Source organism: Rhinatrema bivittatum, chromosome 8, assembly GCF_901001135.1.
Source record: "Rhinatrema bivittatum chromosome 8, aRhiBiv1.1, whole genome shotgun sequence".
Lineage (NCBI taxonomy): Eukaryota > Metazoa > Chordata > Amphibia > Gymnophiona > Rhinatrematidae > Rhinatrema > Rhinatrema bivittatum.
In genome coordinates, this window is record NC_042622.1 from 168,689,204 (window position 1) to 168,708,117 (window position 18,914).

General features: G+C 49.1%; 1 protein-coding gene across 5 annotated transcripts in view; it reads left to right on the top strand.

The window, feature by feature from the left end:
- Positions 1 to 18,355, top strand: part of ABR (ABR activator of RhoGEF and GTPase) — a 188,110-nt gene extending 169,755 nt beyond the window's left edge. For all 5 annotated transcript variants that reach the window (XM_029611251.1, XM_029611252.1, XM_029611253.1 and 2 more), the window contains 7 exons: positions 8,557 to 8,616; positions 8,962 to 9,071; positions 9,412 to 9,551; positions 12,612 to 12,746; positions 12,971 to 13,076; positions 14,799 to 14,946; positions 15,947 to 18,355. In XM_029611251.1, the coding sequence (XP_029467111.1) occupies positions 8,557 to 8,616; positions 8,962 to 9,071; positions 9,412 to 9,551; positions 12,612 to 12,746; positions 12,971 to 13,076; positions 14,799 to 14,946; positions 15,947 to 16,036 (789 nt within the window). In that variant the 3' untranslated portion in view covers positions 16,037 to 18,355. The remainder of the gene's footprint in view (positions 1 to 8,556; positions 8,617 to 8,961; positions 9,072 to 9,411; positions 9,552 to 12,611; positions 12,747 to 12,970; positions 13,077 to 14,798; positions 14,947 to 15,946) is intronic.
- Positions 18,356 to 18,914: the final 559 nt, after the last annotated feature.

Genomic DNA, 18,914 nt, shown 5'->3' on the forward strand with positions numbered 1-18,914 from the left:
GCTGCATTTAGGAAGGGAAGAACGAGGACCTCCGGCACGCTGAGGGCTTTGGGAGTTTCCCTGCTGTCACGTTGCTGCTGTGAATTTATCCCACAGGCAGGAAGCGGCAGGCTCAGCTGGGCTTCTCCCACGGGAGCGGGGACTGTGCCTGTGAAAAGACAGAGGTTCAGGGTATCAGGAACGGATCTGAGCAGGTAGAGAGCAGGCTGTTCATGGAGGGGGGGGGGGGCAGGCTTGAACTGTAGGGCGCTGGGTTTAACTTCTGCTCACTGAAAGGACCTGGAGCACATCACAGAGGAAATGACCAGGTGCAGGTCACCGTAAGCTAAAGCGAATCCTCCCTGGGTCACCGTTCTTATCGCACTAGCGATAAGAAGAGCTTTAGTCTCTGATCAATCCCAGGGCTTCCAAATTAGGTGCAGAAGAGCTGCTGACGTGGAATCAAGGTCAGGATCGAGACAATAAGTGCTGCTCTGTTCGAACATGGGGCTCTGGAGCGGTCTGACCCTGGCCATCCAGAACCAGGCCAGCCTCCTCTTATCCCTTTTCTGGGAAACGAACAGGAAGTCAGAGGTCTGATTTAAACCCCCAATGACTTTAATCACTGGAGGGACATTCAAAGGAAGTATCAGAGAGAGAGAGAGAACAGGGAGAGCTGAAAGAGCTTTAATGGCATTGGGTAACTTCCTGTGCGGTATTAACTTGTGAAACAGAAGCTGGGTGCACCAGTGTCTGAGCTAGGCTGTCTGGCTGTCTGCAAGGAGCAGAAGTCTCACATGCGACGTGATAGCTTCATTCCGAAAGTGCCCACGAGAGCCTCCATGTGTATAAGTCAGGGAATCGGATAAAGCTGATGAATAACCTCTCACTTCTCTCATGTGTGTTCTGTACATAAGAGGTGCCATGCTGAATTGGACAAAATGTCCATCGAGCCCAGCATCCTGTCTCCAGCAGTGACCGATCCAGGTCATTAGGGAATATGTGCAGATCGGAAAGAGTAGATCTGATCCCTGCTGCCTAACTCCCAGGGAGAAACGGTAGAATTCTCCGAATCCATCTGCCTATTGATGGTTTCTCCTATCACAGCAGGATGGTAGCCCTCACACATGGGTGATATCAGATGGAGCCTAGCTCGGAAGACTTATGTCAAAGTTTCTGGGACGTTAACTAGGCATATACTGAGCATGCCCAGCAGGGTCCCTATTCAGTCTTGGTTTTTTTCCATGGAGCTTTTTCCTTTGAAAATTGCCTTTGGAAAACTTTCACCGTTTCTTTTTTTTGTTTGTTTTTTCTCGCGTTTCCATCGATGCCGGGTCTTTTTCGGTTTCTCCATGTAGGTCCTTAGTCAGGTTTTGCGGCGTCTTCAGTGAGTTTCTTTTGACTTTTGTTTGCCCCCGTGGCAGCGGTGCCTCTGTGCCCGCCAGCTTCGACCACCCGCTGTCACTGCGCTTGTTTAACTCCCCTTTTCATTCGTCATGGCCCCGTGTGGTTTTCGTCAATGCCCCCAGTGCCGAGTACCATGTCCATCACAGACCCTCACATGATATGTGTCCTCTGCCTGGGGGCATTGCATGAGGTCTGGGGTTGCCGCTTGTGCACTCAGATGATCCCTAAGGGACATTGTGCTCGACTCAGTAAGATGGAGAAACTTTTCAGGTCGAGAAAGTCCAAGCTATCGACGTCTCCATTGGCAGCATCTGCACCGATGGACACCACGCCATTGACATCGGAGGGGCCTTCAGTTCCATCAATGCCGCTGGTGGATAGCGGTTTCTTCTAGATCGAGGATGTCAGGTTTGTCGCCATTGACTTTGGCACCGGGGAAAGACTGGGCCAAGCACCAAGGGAAGCCGAGGAAGCATCGGCACCGGTCACCTTTGATGCATGGCACCGGGCTCAGGGAGGTGCTGGCTCATGCTGTGATGCCCCTGAAGCGACCCCCGTGGCGAGGAGTGCTAATCCTCCATCGATGCCAGGGGTCTGCAACGGTCTCCACTGGTCCTGGTGCCAGTCGCCAATCCACCTTGGGGATCCGAGGAAGATCTGGCCACCCCTCCTGCCTCCCAGTCAGTGTTGGCATCGGCAGTTTTTGAGGAGTTGGAGTGGAGATTCCAGCTGGCGGTGGAATGAACGCTACCTGTGGCACCGACAGTACCAATGCCCGCACTCTACATTCTAGAACCGCCACTGGAACAGCTCAATGTGCTCATCGGGGCGTTACCGACCCAGCTGGCATCTGTTCCCGGGATGCCATCGATGCCTGGTGGGGCACCGATGCTTCCCCCGACCAATATGGGGCTCGTTGCTGGTTCCTCCGAGGAGGAAGCTACACTGAGGCCGGCGGGTGCACCGAGGTCCGTAGTCCCTCCCCGTCCAGTTTTGCCAGCACCGGTGCTACTGGTGCCCATGCCTCTGGATGAAGGCCAAGCACCTAGGGCCCATCCCATAGTGAGGATGAGGCTCCATATTACCCCTGGGAAGGGGGGGGGGGGGTGACACTGCAGATTCCTCCTCCGGTGACTCGGAGGGTCTCCCTCAGAGCCTTCTCTTCCAGAGAAATGAAGGAAGTCTCTACCAGAGGTCTTAACCTTTGCAGTTTTTGTGCGGGCTATGGCTGAGACCATCCCTTTTCAGTTGTTGACAGAGCAGGATGACCAGCACAAGATGCTGGAAATCTCCAATTCGTGGAGGCTCCAAAGGAGATTGTGGTGGTCCTGGTGCATGAGATCCTTAAGGAGGTGCTGCTGAGGATCTGGTAACACCCCCTCACAGTATCTCCCATGAACAGGAAAGCGACCGGATTCGAGAAGCGTCAGCTGCCACACCAACTATGGTTGTCGATTCTGCCTTCAAGAGGGCCAAGCGCTTTCGGACCCACTCCTAGGCTCCCCTGGGGGGTAGGATCACAGGGCGATGGACGCTCATGGGAAGAAAGTTTTTTCCAGGGAGACATGCACATTGCCTCCTACCAATTCTACATGAGCCAATATTTGTGCAACCTCTGAAAGCAGGTGCAGAAAGTGACCTCAACAGCAGCAGGACGTTCTTGTCACTGGTGCACAAGGGCCTGGAGTGTGGGAAAATGAGGTTCATACAACGTACGAAGTTTTCGAAACAGCATCGAGAGTCTCTGCAGTGGGAATCAGTGCCCGCAGACTGGCATGGCTGCAGGCCTCGCATCTCCAACTTGGAGGTACAGGAAAGATTCCGGGTAGAATCTCTTCAGAGATAAGGTGAGGGATGCAGTAGCCCAGTTACGGGAACACCCTGAATTCCTCCAACATCTCTCTGAATTCCTCCAACATCTCTCTGCCAGCACTTCCAACCTGCCCTCCTCAGCTAGGAGGTCGGTGAGACAGGATCAGAGGAAGTCTTTCTACCGCTAGAGGAAGTACTGGCCTCCAGCCCCTCGCTCTTGTTTGCAACTGGTGAGTTCCCATGGCTGTCCCAGGCAGCAGCAAGCTCCCAAGCCCCTGCCGGCGCTGTAGTCCAATCCCAGGATGGGGTTTTGACTGGCTCATAGGGAGCATAAGCCAGCCACCTGTACCCGGGACACTGGTTGTGATTCTTCGCGAATCAGTGGCCCAGTATAACCTTTGACCAGGGGGTTCTGTCCATCGTCCGTCAAGGGTACCAATTAAACCTATTGGGTGTCCCGTCAAATTGCCCTCCATGCCCATTTTGGGGGCCAGTAGTGCATCAGGAGGTACTGTTACAGGAGCTCTTCTCCCTCTTAATGGCCAGAGCGGTCGAACCTGTCCCACCAAGGCAAAGAGGGCAGAGATTCCTCTCCCGGTACTTCCTGATTTCAAAAGAACAGGAGGATTCCGTCCCATCCAAGACCTGAGGGCCTTGAACAAGTTTCTAAAAGGAGAAAAGTTCAAGATGGTTTCCCTGGGCACCTTGCTTCCTCTCCTGCAAAAAGGGGACTGGCTGTGCTCCCTCGATTTGAAGGATGCATACGCTCACATAGAGATCTTCCCAAGTCACAGGAAGTATCTCAGATTTGTGGTGGGAAAACAGCACTTCCAGTACAGAGTGCTGCTGTTTGGGCTAGCATCGGCCCTGCGTCTTCACAAAATGCCTAGCTGTGGTAGGGGTGCATCTCTGCACGCTGGGAGTGCATGTTTTCCCTTATCTGGACGATTGGCTGGTCAAGAGCACATCTAGGGCAGGAGCCACTCGGTCCATGCACTTGACCGTTCGGGTGTGGAGTCACTAGGGCTCGTCATCAAGTACCCAGGGTCCTATCTCAGCCCGTCCCCTCAATTGGACTGCATACTGAGCCCTGCTAGACACGGCTCAGGCAAAAGCCTTCCTGCCACATTCCAGGGTGGTCATCTTGACATCCATAGTGGCAGTGATTCAGCAGATCCAGCAGGGGTCAGCTCGGCACATGTTGAGACTGTTAGGCCAAGTGGCCTAACACTCAATCCCCAACACTACTCCCTTCTGGAGTTCCTTTAGCCACTTTGGTTTGCCTGCAAGTCTTTTCTGAGGTTCTTATTACCCATATTAATCTATGTTCGATTGTATTTGTATTGTTTTAATTACTTAATAGTTACTTTTATTAGCTAGCTGTTACTTTATGCGGGTTATTTCTATGTGTGCCCATGTTATATTATGTTTGGTTTGTATTCATGTTAAGTTACTTTCGTTAGCTAAGTGTTATTTTATGTGTGTTCTTAATGTACCCCGCTCTGAATGTAAAAAGGGCGGGTAATAAATGATCTTAAATAAATAAATACTCCCTTGGCACATTTGCATATGTGCAGAACCCAATGGACCCTGAGGTTGCGGTGGCGCCAGACCATGCAGAGCCTCCAGGATCTCATCCGAATCACCCCATCTCTCTGGGACTCTTTGTCCTGGTGGCGAGTACTCTCAAATTTGGAACGGGGAGTATCCTCCCAAAGTCCCGCTGCCCAAATTGTCCACCCTGGGCTGGGGAGCTCATGTAGAGGGGCTCCGTGCCCAGGAAACACGTCAAATCAATTTCCTGAAGCTCCAGGCGATCAGGTACGCACTGTGGACTTTCAGAGATCGGCTGTCCAACAGAGCTGTCCTGATCCAAACAGACAACAAGTAGCCATGTGGTATATCAACAAGCAGGGAGACACGGGATCATACCTCCTATGTCGGGAAGCGGTCCAGATCTGATCCTGGGGCCCGTCCCACGGGATGGTGCTCAGGGCCATGTATCTGGGGGAATGGAGAACTTGATTGCGGACAGACTGAGTTGTGCCTTCAGACCCCACAAGTGGTTTTGAGACCCAGGGGTTGGCAAACCGGATCTTTCGCCTCTGGGGAAGCCCAGATGTGGATCTATTTGCGTCCCCCTGCAACAGGAAGGAGCCTCGATTCTGCTCCCTGTCCAGGTCAGACGGCAAACCAGCCTCGGTTGCCATTGCCCTCCATTAGAGCAAGGGCCTTCTGTATGCGTATCTTCCGCTTCCCTTAGTGGCAAAGATTCTCTTAAAGTTTCGCGAGGACAGAGGGACTACGATTCTCATAGCCCCTCAGTGGCCGAGACAGGTCTTGTTTCCACTCCTTTGGGAGTTGTCCATTTGGAAACCGATCGGTCTGGGGACTTCTCCAGAGCTCATCACACAAGACCAAGGCAGGTTGCAGCATCCCAACCTTCAGGCCCTGTCGCTGGCAGCCTGGATGTTGAGAGGTTAATTCTGCAACTGCTTGATCTCTCACAGGATGTGTCTTGAGTCCTGGTATTTTCCAGAAAGCCTTCCACTAGAAAGTCCTAAGGACTGAAGTGGAGAAGGTTTTCAGTGTGGTGTGAGCAGAAGGCCCTGGATCCGTTCTCCTGCCCCACACAAACACTGCTTGATTACCTTCTACACCTTTCAGAAGTTGACTTGAAAACCAACTCCGTTAGGAGTTCATCTCAGTGCAATTGGCACATACCACTGAAGTGATGGTGCTCCTGTCTCTGTACAGCCCATAGTTGTACATTTCATGCAGGGCCTGCTTCAGTTGAAGCCTCCCCTAAGGCCTCCCACTGTGTCTTGGGACCTCAGTGTGGTGTTAGCTTAGCTGAAGAAAAAAGCTCCTTTTGAGCTGCTGTGCTCCTGTAACCTAAGTACCTAAACTGGAAGGTCATATTTTTGTGGCAGTTACCTCAGCACACAGGGTCAGCGAGCTCCAGGCCTTATTGACTTACCCACCTTACACTAAGTTTTCTCATGACAGGGTGGTCTTGCATTCGCACCCTAAGTTCCTGCCTAAGGTGGTGACAGACTTCCATCTTAACCAGTCACTCGTCCTGCTAACATTCTTTCCCAGGCTTATTCCGTCAGAGCCATGGCAATGTCGGCGGCGCCCACTTGCGAGCAGTTCCTGTGGAGGAGATCTGCAAGGCTGCAGCGTGGGGTTCTCTCCACACATTCTCATTCCATTAATGTCTGGACAAGGATGGCCAACGTGACAGTAGGTTTGGCCACTCTGTCCTCAGGAATCTTTTTGAGGTGTAGAACGCAACTCTCCCTGCCTAGGGCCCATTGTTTGGGATCAGGCTGTCTCCCCCTCTGTTACCAACAGCACTGTGGCTGTTGTGCTCGTTGGCACCTGGTTGGTGTCTGTTGGTGCCTTTTTGTGTTGAGGAGCAGCCTATAGCTAGGGATTCTCCCATGTGTGAGGACAACAATCATGAATGTCCTCTGAGAAAGCAGAGTTGCTTACCTATAACAGGTGTTCTCCTAGTACTCATGAAACCCTCCCACCACCCCGCGGAGTTGGGTTTCTCCTATGTTTGTTTTATTTTTTGGTAATTCTGTGTTACGAGATTGAGGAGGGATCCCACGTGGATAGTGGCATGCTGGGCATGCTCAGTGTGCCAGTCAAATTTTTCCATGCCAGGCTCCATCCGATGATGTCACCCACATGTGTGGGCTAACATCCTGCTGTCCTAGGAGAACACCTGTTACAGGTAAGCGACTCTGCTTTATGAACTTTTTCTTCAGGAACTTGTCCAAATCCCTTTTAAACCCCGTTAAGCTAGACTCCTTGACTACATCCTCCAGCAGCACATTCTACAGTAGGAATGTGTATTTATTTTATCCAAATGGATAAAATATGACAAATGAATCGATTTTTGGATGTTGCAAACAAAATGAACCAAAACTCAACTCAGTTTGAAAATTCAGAAACTTTTTTAAGTCATTTGTTTTGGCAAATTTGAAGGAAAAAATGAAATGAAATTCAGAAAAGAATGCAGTGAACACAACAGAAACGAACTAAACCGAAAAAACTCAGCTGCATATTCCTATTCCACAGCTTAATTGGAGAATTTTTCATTCTGCTCCTTGCTAGTCTTGGCACTATTTGAAAGGGTAAATAATGGTTCCCTATTTACCCCACTCATGATGTTATAGATCTCTATCATATCTCCTCTCAGCTGCCTCTTCTCCAGGCTGATGCACATCTGTTTCCCTCCAGCCCCTTTTCCCTCCCTACATTTGTATAAACATTGTGGTTCTTTGTCTGGGCATCTTATCATGGACTGTGCGATTTGGTGTTTGGCCTTGTCTGGAGGTGTTTGCCATTCTGCATTCATCTTATTTTGGTGTGACCTTGCAGTTTGGACAGACAGCATCTTGGCCTCCCGATCCAGTCTCCACTAGCTAACATTCACAGTGACTGTCTGATACCCTGTGCTTGGATGTCACCAAGACAGGACCTTCTCAGTGCCTACAAAGGGCCACAGTCTTGTTGCTACTGCTTTATTTTTAAACCAAGTAATCTAAATGGGAAATCATAAACTCACTATTTCCCAGGGCTTATAAATACGTGCTGTGAATCAGGAGGACTATGGTGTGGAAAATTTCCTTGGACATTCTGTTTTTTTACATCGGTTCAGAAATAGCCTTGACCTCTGCGACCTTTTCTGCCTCCAGTTTCCTGGCTTGGTCTTACAGGGATGTCCTGTGTGCTTGGCACTGAGCTTGCTGCAGCACAGATGACTGGGTGGTTGTAGGCATCGTAGGTGGCAGGAGGATAGAAATGTCGATCCTAGTTGGCGTTTCTATAGAGACTTCCTCCTGGAAGCTAGACTTGTGCAGTAGCTGCGTGTTTGCTTACAAAGTGTGCTGTTGCTGGTGGAATAGATATAGAAGGACAAAACCTTTAATATAAGTCCATGAATCACAGAAAAATAAATTAGCCAGGAAAGGACATGAAAAGGTAATCTAGTCTCCTCCAACCATCCCCAGACAGAATCCGACCAACCCAGACAGCTGTCATTCTAGTCTGCTGCTAAAAGCTTCCAGGATGGAGATTCTTCCACCTCTCTAGGAAACTTGTTTTGGTGCTGGCAGCCCCTATGGCCACAGACCTCTGGTAACCAGCTCCACACAGGATCTCTTGTACATTCCCTGGGATTTGGAAAAGGGCATTGACCTTGTAAGCCCCCAGGAGTCCGTTGTTAATCTGTGGAGCCTTGACAGTCTTTAGGCTTTGCAGAGTTGGTTTCTTTTGGCCCATGGGGGCTCTCTTTACGATCCTAAGGAATAACTCTCCCTTTTCACTTGTGTTCTCTTTCAGTTGGACCCACAGACGGTGCAGACCAAAAACTGGCACATGGATGTGATTGAGATGAACGGTGTAAGTAGTGATCTGTAATCCCAGCCCTTGCACCCTGGCTTCTGTACTCTCTCTGGCACGTCAGTTCTGTCGGAACCGTCACCAGCATTAGTGATGACATTGCTCCTCTGTTTGCTGAGAGAGGCGCATGCCAGTCCTGGCTAGGGAACTCTCCAGAGCTCTGGGAAACGAAGGTTTCTCTGCGTGTGGCCTGAAGAGTCTCTACCTGCGCTTTAATTCTTCTGACTGGCGCTTTGTGGGTCTGTCCTGTACTGAGCTCAGAGCTGCCCGCTGGTAACAGGGGCAGTTGTGGTTATTCTTATCTATGGGCTTGTTCTGTCTCACTGTCCTTTCTTCCCCCTTTAGATTAAAGTAGAGTTTTCCATGAAGTTTACAAGTCGGGACATGAGCCTGAAGAGAACCCCATCCAAAAAGCAAACGGGTGTCTTTGGAGTTAAAATCACCGTTGTAACCAAGTACGTGAGAAGCTTCTGCCATAGAGAGAGGAGGTGAAGGGCAGGGCACCCCTAAAGCGAGGAGTGGGAGGATGGCCATGCGCAAAATGCTTGCTCTTCAGTGTTGCGATATTTAAAGCTGGATTGCTGTGTGGGATTTTTACAGCACGTGGTCTTATTGTGCCTGATTTTCTTGCGAATGTTCAGAATTATGTGGAATCTAGAAGTCGGGATCCACGGGGTTTGTTATGTGGGTGCTCTAGCGTACAGTCGTGTGTCGTCGTCCCCTCACAGTGTGTAATAGCGACCGCGTTTATTTTAAAATCTCCTTTGCTGATCGTGCGGCTTTGACCCCCCTCAGGCGGGAGCGATCCAAGGTCCCGTACATCGTTCGGCAGTGCGTGGAGGAGGTGGAGAAGAGAGGCATCGAGGAGGTTGGAATCTACAGGATCTCCGGGGTGGCCACGGACATCCAGACTCTAAAGAGCGCATTTGATGCCAGTGAGTTGCTGTAGGCGGGGGGTGGACGAGGTAGCGGTGGCTCTGTGTTCTGCAGGCAGGAGCACAGGCTCCAGCAAATGAGGCCTTCTGGGCAATCACGTCGTGGTAGGCACTTGGTACGCATGAAAGCTCCATGCACTGTTTCTACCAGTTGCCGCTCTGCTGGAGGGGTGTTTGCTCGCTCCTGTTGCCAAGAAAACTGCCTTTATAATTTGTTCCTCCACAGTGTTAATCTCTGGAGAGGTTTGTCCACCGTGCCTAAAGTGTCTTCTGTCTTGACTAAAAGTTTAAGCCACTGCGTGTGGACTTCACCTGAGCTTTACAGGTCCCTGTCTGCCCTTCGGATGATGGAACCAGCTTTTAAAATGGTGAACGTGACCATCCCACTAGATCCGTGCATGCCGACGGGGAGTCTCATCTCTCGGTGCAGTTTGAAATGTTGAGACTGAAGTCCCCCATGAGCTCCTTGGAGGAAGTTCATGCTGTGCATAGAACTGTCTACGTGGCACTGTGTGCACTCCTGTTAACCATGTGAATGCTGGAGAGATGAGAAGAGAAGTGTGGGAGCCTCAGCCTGGGGTTTCCTGCCCTTGAATTTCCAAGCACTGGTCACCTGGCCATTCCAAAAAGTGCACCAGAAGGGGTTTTAAAATATTTTTTTTACTAAACCCAAAATATTTAAGAAAGCATTTCCTTGGCTCACTCTTTACTTTACTGAGATGTTCCTGAGGGCTGTGGATTTAGCTTCCTAATCTGAAGGTTATTTATTCAGTCAGGATTTCTTGGTACAGATTGGGGGTCGCTCCCCAGCAGCCAGCTAGCGTTGAGAACAGCTGTTCTTGGTCCCAGCCACTGGTGTTTGCCATCCGGAGTTGTGCTGATTCTTGGAGGAGACCTATGAAAAGCCATCTTTGGGACTCGCTCTATCATCTTCTCCCACTTATAATTTGGTAGCTGAACTTAAGAACATGCCATACTGGTCAGACCAAGAGTCCATCAAGCCCAGCATCCGGTTTCCAACAGTGGCCAATCCAGGCCATAAGAACCTGGCAAGTACCCAAAAACTAAGTCTATTCCATGTTACCATTGATAATGGCAGTGGCTATTCTCTAAGTGAACTTAATAGCAGGTAATGGACTTCTCCTCCAAGAACTTATCCAATCCTTTTTTAAACACAGCTATACTAACTGCACTAACCACATCCTCTGGCAACAAATTCCAGAGTTTAATTGTGCGTTGAGTGAAAAAGAACTTTCTCCGATTAGTTTTAAATGTGCTACATGCTGACTTCATGGAGTGCCCCCTAGTCTTTCTATTATCCGAAAGAGTAAATAACCGATTCACATCTACCTGTTCTAGAGCTCTCATGATTTTAAACACCTCTAACATATCCCCCCCTCAGCTGTCTCTTCTCCAAGCTGAAAAGTCCTAACCTCTTTAGTCTTTCCTCATAGGGGAGCTATTCCATTCTCTTTATCATTTTGGTCGCCCTTCTCTGTATCTTCTCCATCACAACTATATCTTTTTTGAGATGCGGCGACCAGAATTGTACACAGTATTCAAGGAGGGGCCTCACCATGGAGCGATACAGAGGCATTATGACATTTTCCGTTTTATTCACCATTCCCTTCCTAATAATTCCTAACATTCTGTTTGCTTTTTTGACTGCCACAGCACACTGAGCTGACTATTTCAATGTGTTATCCACTATAACGCCTAGATCTCTTTCTTGGGTAGTAGCACCTAATATGGAATCTAACATTGTGTAACTATAGCAGGGGTTATTTTTCCCTATATGCATCACCTTGCACTTATCCACATTAAATTTCATCTGCCATTTGGATGCCCAATTTTCCAGTCTCAAAGAACTGTACTTCCCTTTTGCTTAAGCCGATAAAGTTCCAGAGTCTGCAGTCAGACGTGAACACATTTCACTGAACCGCTGCCTCAGGGACTTCTCAGGACGACTCGTAAAGTGTAAACGCTGAAGTAAAGAAATGGTGGCTGGTCTGAAATGAAATGGACCTCTATTAAATAGTAAAAACAGAAATCTTCCATAACCAGAGAGTTCACAGAGCAGCACTTTACGAGTCGTCCTGAAAAGTCCCTGAGGCAGCGGCTCAGCGAAACGTGTTCACATTGGACTGCAGACTCTGGAACTTTACCAGCTTAAGCAAAAGGGAAGTACAGTTCTTTGAAATTTTATGAAAAAGTTTTCAAAAAATAATAAAAATTGCAAAAATATTTAATCACAAGAAAAGTTGTTTGGACCGATCATTAAAAAAGACCCATAACAGTGGCAACACAAGTTTGAGCTTGTTCAACCGTGGGTGGTATGAAGGTCCTAAAACTTATCACATAAAAATGTGTTACATAAAAAATATGCGATACTAACAACAACATAAGATAAAAATGTTATGACACAACGTGATTTGTTATAAGGTAATTGAAATCTCCCATTATTACTGCATTACCACTTTGGTTAGCTTCCCTAATTTCTCTTAGCATTTCACTGTCCGTCTCACCATCTTGGCCAGGTGGACGGTAGTATACTCCTATCACTATACTCTACCCATAAAGATTCTACTGAGCATTTAGTCTCATGCAGGATCTTTATCCTGTATGCCATCCCAGACATAAAGCGCCACCCTGCCTCCCGGATGCTCCTGTTTTCTCCTTCCCTCTCCCTTTTCAAATGCATACTGCTAGGTCCTACCCCCCCCCCCCCCCCCCCCCCCCCCCCCGGTGCTGGCTGCATGACTGTTTTTGGCACTGTATAAATTGATTTTGTTATTGGATAAGTTCTTGGAGGAGAAGTCCATTACCTGCTATTAGGTTCACTTAGAGAATAGCCACTGCCATTAGCAATGGTAACATGGAATGGACTTAGCTTTTGGGTACTTGCCAGGTTCTTATGGCCTGGATTGGCCACTGTTGGAAACAGGATGCTGGGCTTGATGGACCCTTGGTCTGACCCAGTATAGCATTTTCTTATGTTCTTATTACTGGGCGTGAGGGAGTGGGAACTTGTGCTAATCGCGTTTGTTCTGGGCCTCTTAGATAACAAGGACATCTTGGTGATGCTGAGTGATATGGATATCAACGCGATCGCCGGAACGCTAAAGCTCTACTTCCGGGAGCTCCCCGAGCCTCTGCTCACAGATAGGCTGTACCCTGCGTTTATGGAGGGCATCGGTAAGTCTCGGGTGGGCTCCAGGTTGTGGTTGGCAGGGATGCAGTGGGGGGGTCTCCAACTGAAAGCCAAATCCTTGGTTGTAATGGGTTAACAATGAATTTTAGTATTTTCATTTTTAATATACTTTTGTTTGCTCCTTGTCAGATCCTCTCTCCTCTGCAGTGCTCCTTGTCAGATCCTCTTTCCTCTGCAGTGCTGTGATCTCTCTCTTTCTCGTTTCCAGCCCTGTCTGATCCAGCTGCCAAGGAAAACTGTATGATGCACCTCCTCCGCTCACTGCCTGACCCCAATCTCATCACCTTTCTCTTTATGCTGGAGCACTTGAAAAGGTGAAGGGGGGGGGATGAATTACTCCTGTGGGGAACCGCAAGCCCATGCCTGGTGCTCCTGAGCTAAGGCTGTGCTGTGATATTCCTGTAGCAAGGTTATGCTTTGGGTATGACGTAGGTACTGTAATCCTCGTGGTGGTGTCTGCCTATGTATAAGAAATTCTTACAGAAATCAGAGCAGCTAAAGACATACTATGCTGCCTCTGTTGGAATCTGCAACATTTTAAAAGATATCCAGCAAGTTGCTTCATCTTTCATCAGACGGTGGTGGCAGAACGTACTCTCTCCTGGGATGAGTTGCCCTGGCTGTGTGGAATTGGTGTCTGTGCTGGAAAAGGCTTCCACACTTTGGAACGTTTCTTTTGTGGTTTGGCTGAAACTAGGCAAGCTGAGGAAAAGCAGTGGCGAGGTTACAGGGAAAACCCATTTGTTTTTCCGTCCTGTGCAGCATATACAGCCTGTTCTCTTGCCGTGTCCACAGATTTTTTATTTTTATTTCGAGGCTTTTTTATACCGAAGTATAGCGGGATGCCTTCACTCCGGTTTACAGGATAAACAACTTATACATAGTGGTGACCAACTGGTAACTTATACAAATATGAATATAACATCTTATATAACTTAAATAACTTGGTAAACAGGTTGGTGACAACAGTCACTGGGGCACTCTAGCAGGGAGCTGAGATAGGGTGGGGGGGGGCTAGGGGGAATCAGCTGAGGCGGGCTGGATAGAGGGCTGTGTAGCAAAAATTGAAGAACAAGAGACAAGGAGGAGAGGGCGGGAGGGGGGGTGAAGGAGGATGGGATGCCATAGGGGTGGTAGGGAGAGGGGAGGGGTGGGAGGTCAGGGAGGGGTTGGGGGAGGGTAGGACAGGGGAAGAAGGTGGAGGTGTTTGGGTATTAGTTAGGGAGGGGGGTGGTAGAAGGAAAGGAGGGGGGAAGAGGTGGGAAGAGGGATGTGGATGGCTTAGCCGACTCCGTCGCGGAAGGTTAGGTTGAAATACCAGGTTTTGAGTTCTTTTTTGAACGATTTGCTGTCATTGAGTGATCTTAAGTAATGGGGAAGGGTGTTCCATAATTTAGGTCCTGCGACGGAGAATGCTCTGTTCCTCGTGGCTGTTAGTTTGGCTATGCTGGGGGAAGGTATGTCTAGGGTCATTTTGTCTTCTGTTCTGGTGGTCCGTTGTGCTTTGTGAAGGTGAATCATGTCAATTAGGGCGGGGTTGGCTGCATTGTAGATTGAGTTGTGGACAGTTGTTAGCGTTTTAAATTCAATCAGATGTAGAGGGTGGGAGAGTTTGTGTTCGCTGGGATCCCGCTGCTCTACAACAGCTAGGATCTTGGGTTCTGGACGTCCTGGGAAATGTACAGCAGACACTCCAGTGGGTGAGAGAATGTAGAGTTACAGCAGGGACCCCACTCTGACACTCGGGCAAGCTTCGGGGTCTGGCGTTCTGAGATGTGAATGTAGTGTATATGTGGGGATATAAAAAGGATCTCAGTGCTTCCTTCCACCTCAGATCTGAGTCTGAATTAGTCTAGAAGCAGTGTGAAATTCTGTTGTTAACGGCCAAGCTTTCTGCAGCCCGTGGCACGCTTCTGTCTCAAGTCTTCGGACGTAGGCAGGACTGGTTTGAGGAAGCACTGCATTTCCGTCCTCCTGTACCCCTTGCCCTTCTGCCATGCCCACTTAAGCCACCAGCTTGGTCTCTTCCTCTCCAGGGTCGCCGAGAAGGAGCCCATTAACAAAATGTCCCTGCATAACCTTGCCACAGTTTTTGGCCCGACACTACTGAGGCCTTCAGAAGTGGAGAGCAAACCGCACACCAATTTGGCTTCTGATATCTGGTCACATGACGTCATGGCACAGGTAGGCCTTGGGCCAATGGCTCTGCTGCACACTCCATACTGAAAGGGGGGCCCAGCCTCTGCTTGGTGAATGGGCTCTACGCCAGCCTATCTTCAGACACGGGGTCCTGTTTCTTCCCAGCACCAGCTGGCTGGCCCGGACTCCCTATTCTTGTTCTTTACGATATGCTGGACTAGGTTAAGACAGAGAGTGAGACTTCTGGGTTAATCTAGGAAAACTGACCCACCTGTGTGACATTTTCTCTCTAAATTTCTGAGACATTCAGTTGTTGATAATAGGGGTGGTGTTAAGGGATGTAGGATACACACCCTTTCCCTCTGTCCGTTTTGTTATTGTCAGTCCTGGAGTGCCACAGCCAAGTCTAATTTCCAGGATATCCACAATGAATATGCATGAGGTGAATTTGCATGCACTTCCTCAATTATATGCAAATTTATTTCATGCATATTCATTGTGGATGTCCTGAAAACCTGGCTGTAGCACTCCAGGACCAGAGTTGCCTACCCTTGCTCTAACTAAGCCACTTCAGTAGAAGAGGGGATTATGCTTTTAATGCAAGTAATATGCATCTAAAGCATATAATTTTATTTATTTATGTTTTCAACTAGAAAGCCAGGTAAACTATGGGGGTCTAGAGGATGCTTTAATTGCACCACAGTCACAGGACATTATCAGAGACTGGTTGGCCTATCCTGGCTTTTGTGGTACTATAGCACCCCCTGCTGGAGGAAGGATGACATGGCTTCCTCTCTTTTTAGGACAAGACACAAGTGCTGACTATTGTCCAGCCCTCTGATGGCTCTCTTCACTTTGTTCCTGTGTTCACATAAGGTGACCACTGGCTCCATGTCAGTAACCAAAGGCTGAGTGAGTCAGGCCTGGTAAAATCCAGGACGTCTGCCATGGAAAACTCTGGTTCCCTCTGTTGCTAAGGTTCAGGTCCTGGATAAGGAAACGTTCCTGCCAGTTGTGTAAATGTCTCCTTTTGTGGCTTTTGTAGGTGCAGGTTCTGCTCTACTATCTGCAGCACCCCCCAATCACCTTCTCTGAACTGAAGCGCAACACACTTTACTTCACCACTGATGTGTAACCCACAGGACAGAGCCCGGAGGCCGGCACCAAGCTCAACTTTCTGCAAGCTACATAAAAAAAATCCTCCCAACATTGACGGGGAGGCGGGCGCAGAGACTGCTCCTACCGGGACTGGGCTTGGGCCGTCTTTGTATAAAGATAAGGAGCCGATCCTCTGTTCCTTCTCTGTACCGTGGTGTCCAGCTGCCCCCTTCTGTATATGTGACAAAGACTGAAAAGGGCTTTGGACGTGGCACGGCTGTATTTGCTCGTTCAGGGCCGAGTGAATGTGTGGAAACTTGTTTCTCCCTATTTAACTTTTTGCCAAGTATCTACTATGCCCAGGTGCCAGGGCCTGCATCCCGAGAGGACTAAAGGCTCCTGTCCCTCCGTCTGAGACGGCACGTGGAAAAACTCAGCTGGCCTGTGTTACTGCCGGGTCCCAGGAGCCAGCGGACTGGGGGGGGGGTGCTTTTTAAAGCCGCGCGTTCTGCATATTGCCGAGACGCTGGAGGGATTGGACTATTTTGCCTGTGTATCTTACGTGTCTGCTTCTTTCCCCCTTGGTGTTTTGTTACTAGTTTTCTTGTGCAGGAGTATTGAGTACAGTAATAGCCAGTAGAAGGCAGACATTTTCTAGCCCTGAATTTTGGATGATGTTGCTTTCCCACTATTCTTTCTTTCCAGGACAAAAACAAAAAAAAAAACAAACCTGTTGATGTTGTGAAATGTAGCACTGCTCTGGCTGTGGTGTTGGATGACAGGGGCAGGGAGTTGGGTAGGTGTTGGAAGTGCTGCTTATAGCCTGGAGTTAACCCCCCAGACCTGGCTTTCTGTACCCTAAATAAGGTTTGGCAGCTGCAACCGCCAGGTTGAACACTTTAATCTGAAAGTTCACCATAAGCTCCCAAAGGCACCTGTCCCTTAAGCAGCGAGCAAAAGCCCAGCCCCTCACAGGGAGAGGTACCATCGTGTGTCTGGAGATACAAGGAGCGTTCTTCTGAGCAGGTGCCAGCTCTGCAGATAAGCTCCTGCTTCCTTCTTGCTCAGTTTGCTTTTGGCAGCCGGCGGCTGTTGATTTAAAGATTAGTGCACCTGTCCCTGTGTTACATGCAGGCTTTCCGTTTCTGCTCCCTAGATTGCTAAATTGACTTCCCTGTGGCTGTGGACCCTGCCATGGCCTGAGCATCACCTTGCTGAGGTTCAGGCTTTACCTGCCGCCCCCCTCTAGGACTCCCACTAGAAAAGGGGGCCGAGCCCTTCAGGCGTGCTCACCTGTTTAGCCGCAGTAGAGGTGGTTTTCCAGCATGCGCTGCAGTTGAAACCACCACTCCTCCTTCATTCGTTTGAAAGGAAACAGGTATGGGAGCTTCCTAATGCAAAACCGCCACTCCTGCAAGTTACTCCTCAAGACTCCACAAATAATTAAAACAATCTTTGTGTTCCCTTAATCTCCTTTCTAAAGCACAGATCTTACTAACTCATAAACTACGGAGTGTAAAAGTTTCCAATGGCCAAAGGAATCGAATATAATTTTTAAAGTTGTGCTCATTTCCCGCGTGGGAGTTGCCTTTTCTGCACAGCATGGCCGATCCTAGAATGGTCCTGGGGGATGAGTCTCGTGATTAGCTGAATCTTTGGTTTGTCACAGTGGCAGAAGGTGGTCTCCTATTAGTAAGAGTGAGGGGACAGTACTGATGTTCGTCTGAAAAGGAAAATCAAGGCTCCTGTGCTAGAAGTGTGGGGTGGTAGCAGGTAGAAAATCCTCTCCCCCTCACGCCTGTAGTCCTACTTGCCTGACTCCAAAATGGAGGCAGAAGTTGGGGGGGGGGAGGGGAAATCAACCATCCTGAATACTGTACTTTATAAGCAGAGCCTGCTGGTTGCCCTTGTGCCTCTGAGCTGGTGACTGTAGCCAATGCAGCTTGGAGAGACCTTTGGCCATCAGTCTATAGCACTATAGAGTAGTGCTGTAACCTGGGCCAAACCCCCTTTTGCTGCCATTGTGATTGCAGGCTGTGGTGCAGTGGCTCCCCGCTAGCTTTGCACCAGGCCCAAGAAGGTGACACGTGCTGCTGGCGTGAGCCAGCCCCTACACAGCACACAAGGTACCGGGCTGCTGAGCACTGCCAGCAGGAAGAGACTGGAACAGGGAGAGTATGGGGGCTGCCACTAGACCTAGCATTGTTTTATAAAGATTTCACTTTGAAAAGTTGTTCAAAATATTTTTATTTTGTTTTCTGTGTTTTGTTACAGTTCTTGTAGATGATTGTAAACTGTAAACAAATGGAAATCTACACAAGGAAAGAATAATAATAAAGAGACTTGCTAAAAGTTTGCAACGCGACGGCTGGGTGGAGAAGCCGCCCTTAGGGGGTTTGTGCACGTGTTTGGACATGAGTGGCTGTAAATATTGAAGAGTCTGCCCTTCCCCCCTATGGACTGGAGTTGCAGATCGCAGTAAGAGTCCCAGGGCTTTGGGATTTGAGCCATCTCATTTTATTTTGACAGATTGTCTGACATGCAGCTCGAGGGCAGAGCTATTTGACCTGTATGACTGCTTAAAAGCCTGTGCATGGGAGTCAGACTGCCCCTCACATTCACACAGACACGGGCTGCTCTCTGTCAAGCAGTAGCTGCTTGCTCCCTGCACTCAGAGGCTGATGCTAGTGCCTGGCACTTAATGTTTTCACTCCTTCACTTGCTGCAGAGGGGGGATTTGGGGTCTGGCAAGCTTTGTTTTAAGATGTGGACCTTCTAGGTCTGATCTGGACAGCTTGGGGGTGGGGAGGGAACTTGGTCAGGCAGCCATGTGACATTTAACACAAACCTCTGAGTACCTGTGCTCAGTTCTGGAGACCGTATCTCAGACGGGTCAGAGACAAGGATGGAGGTGG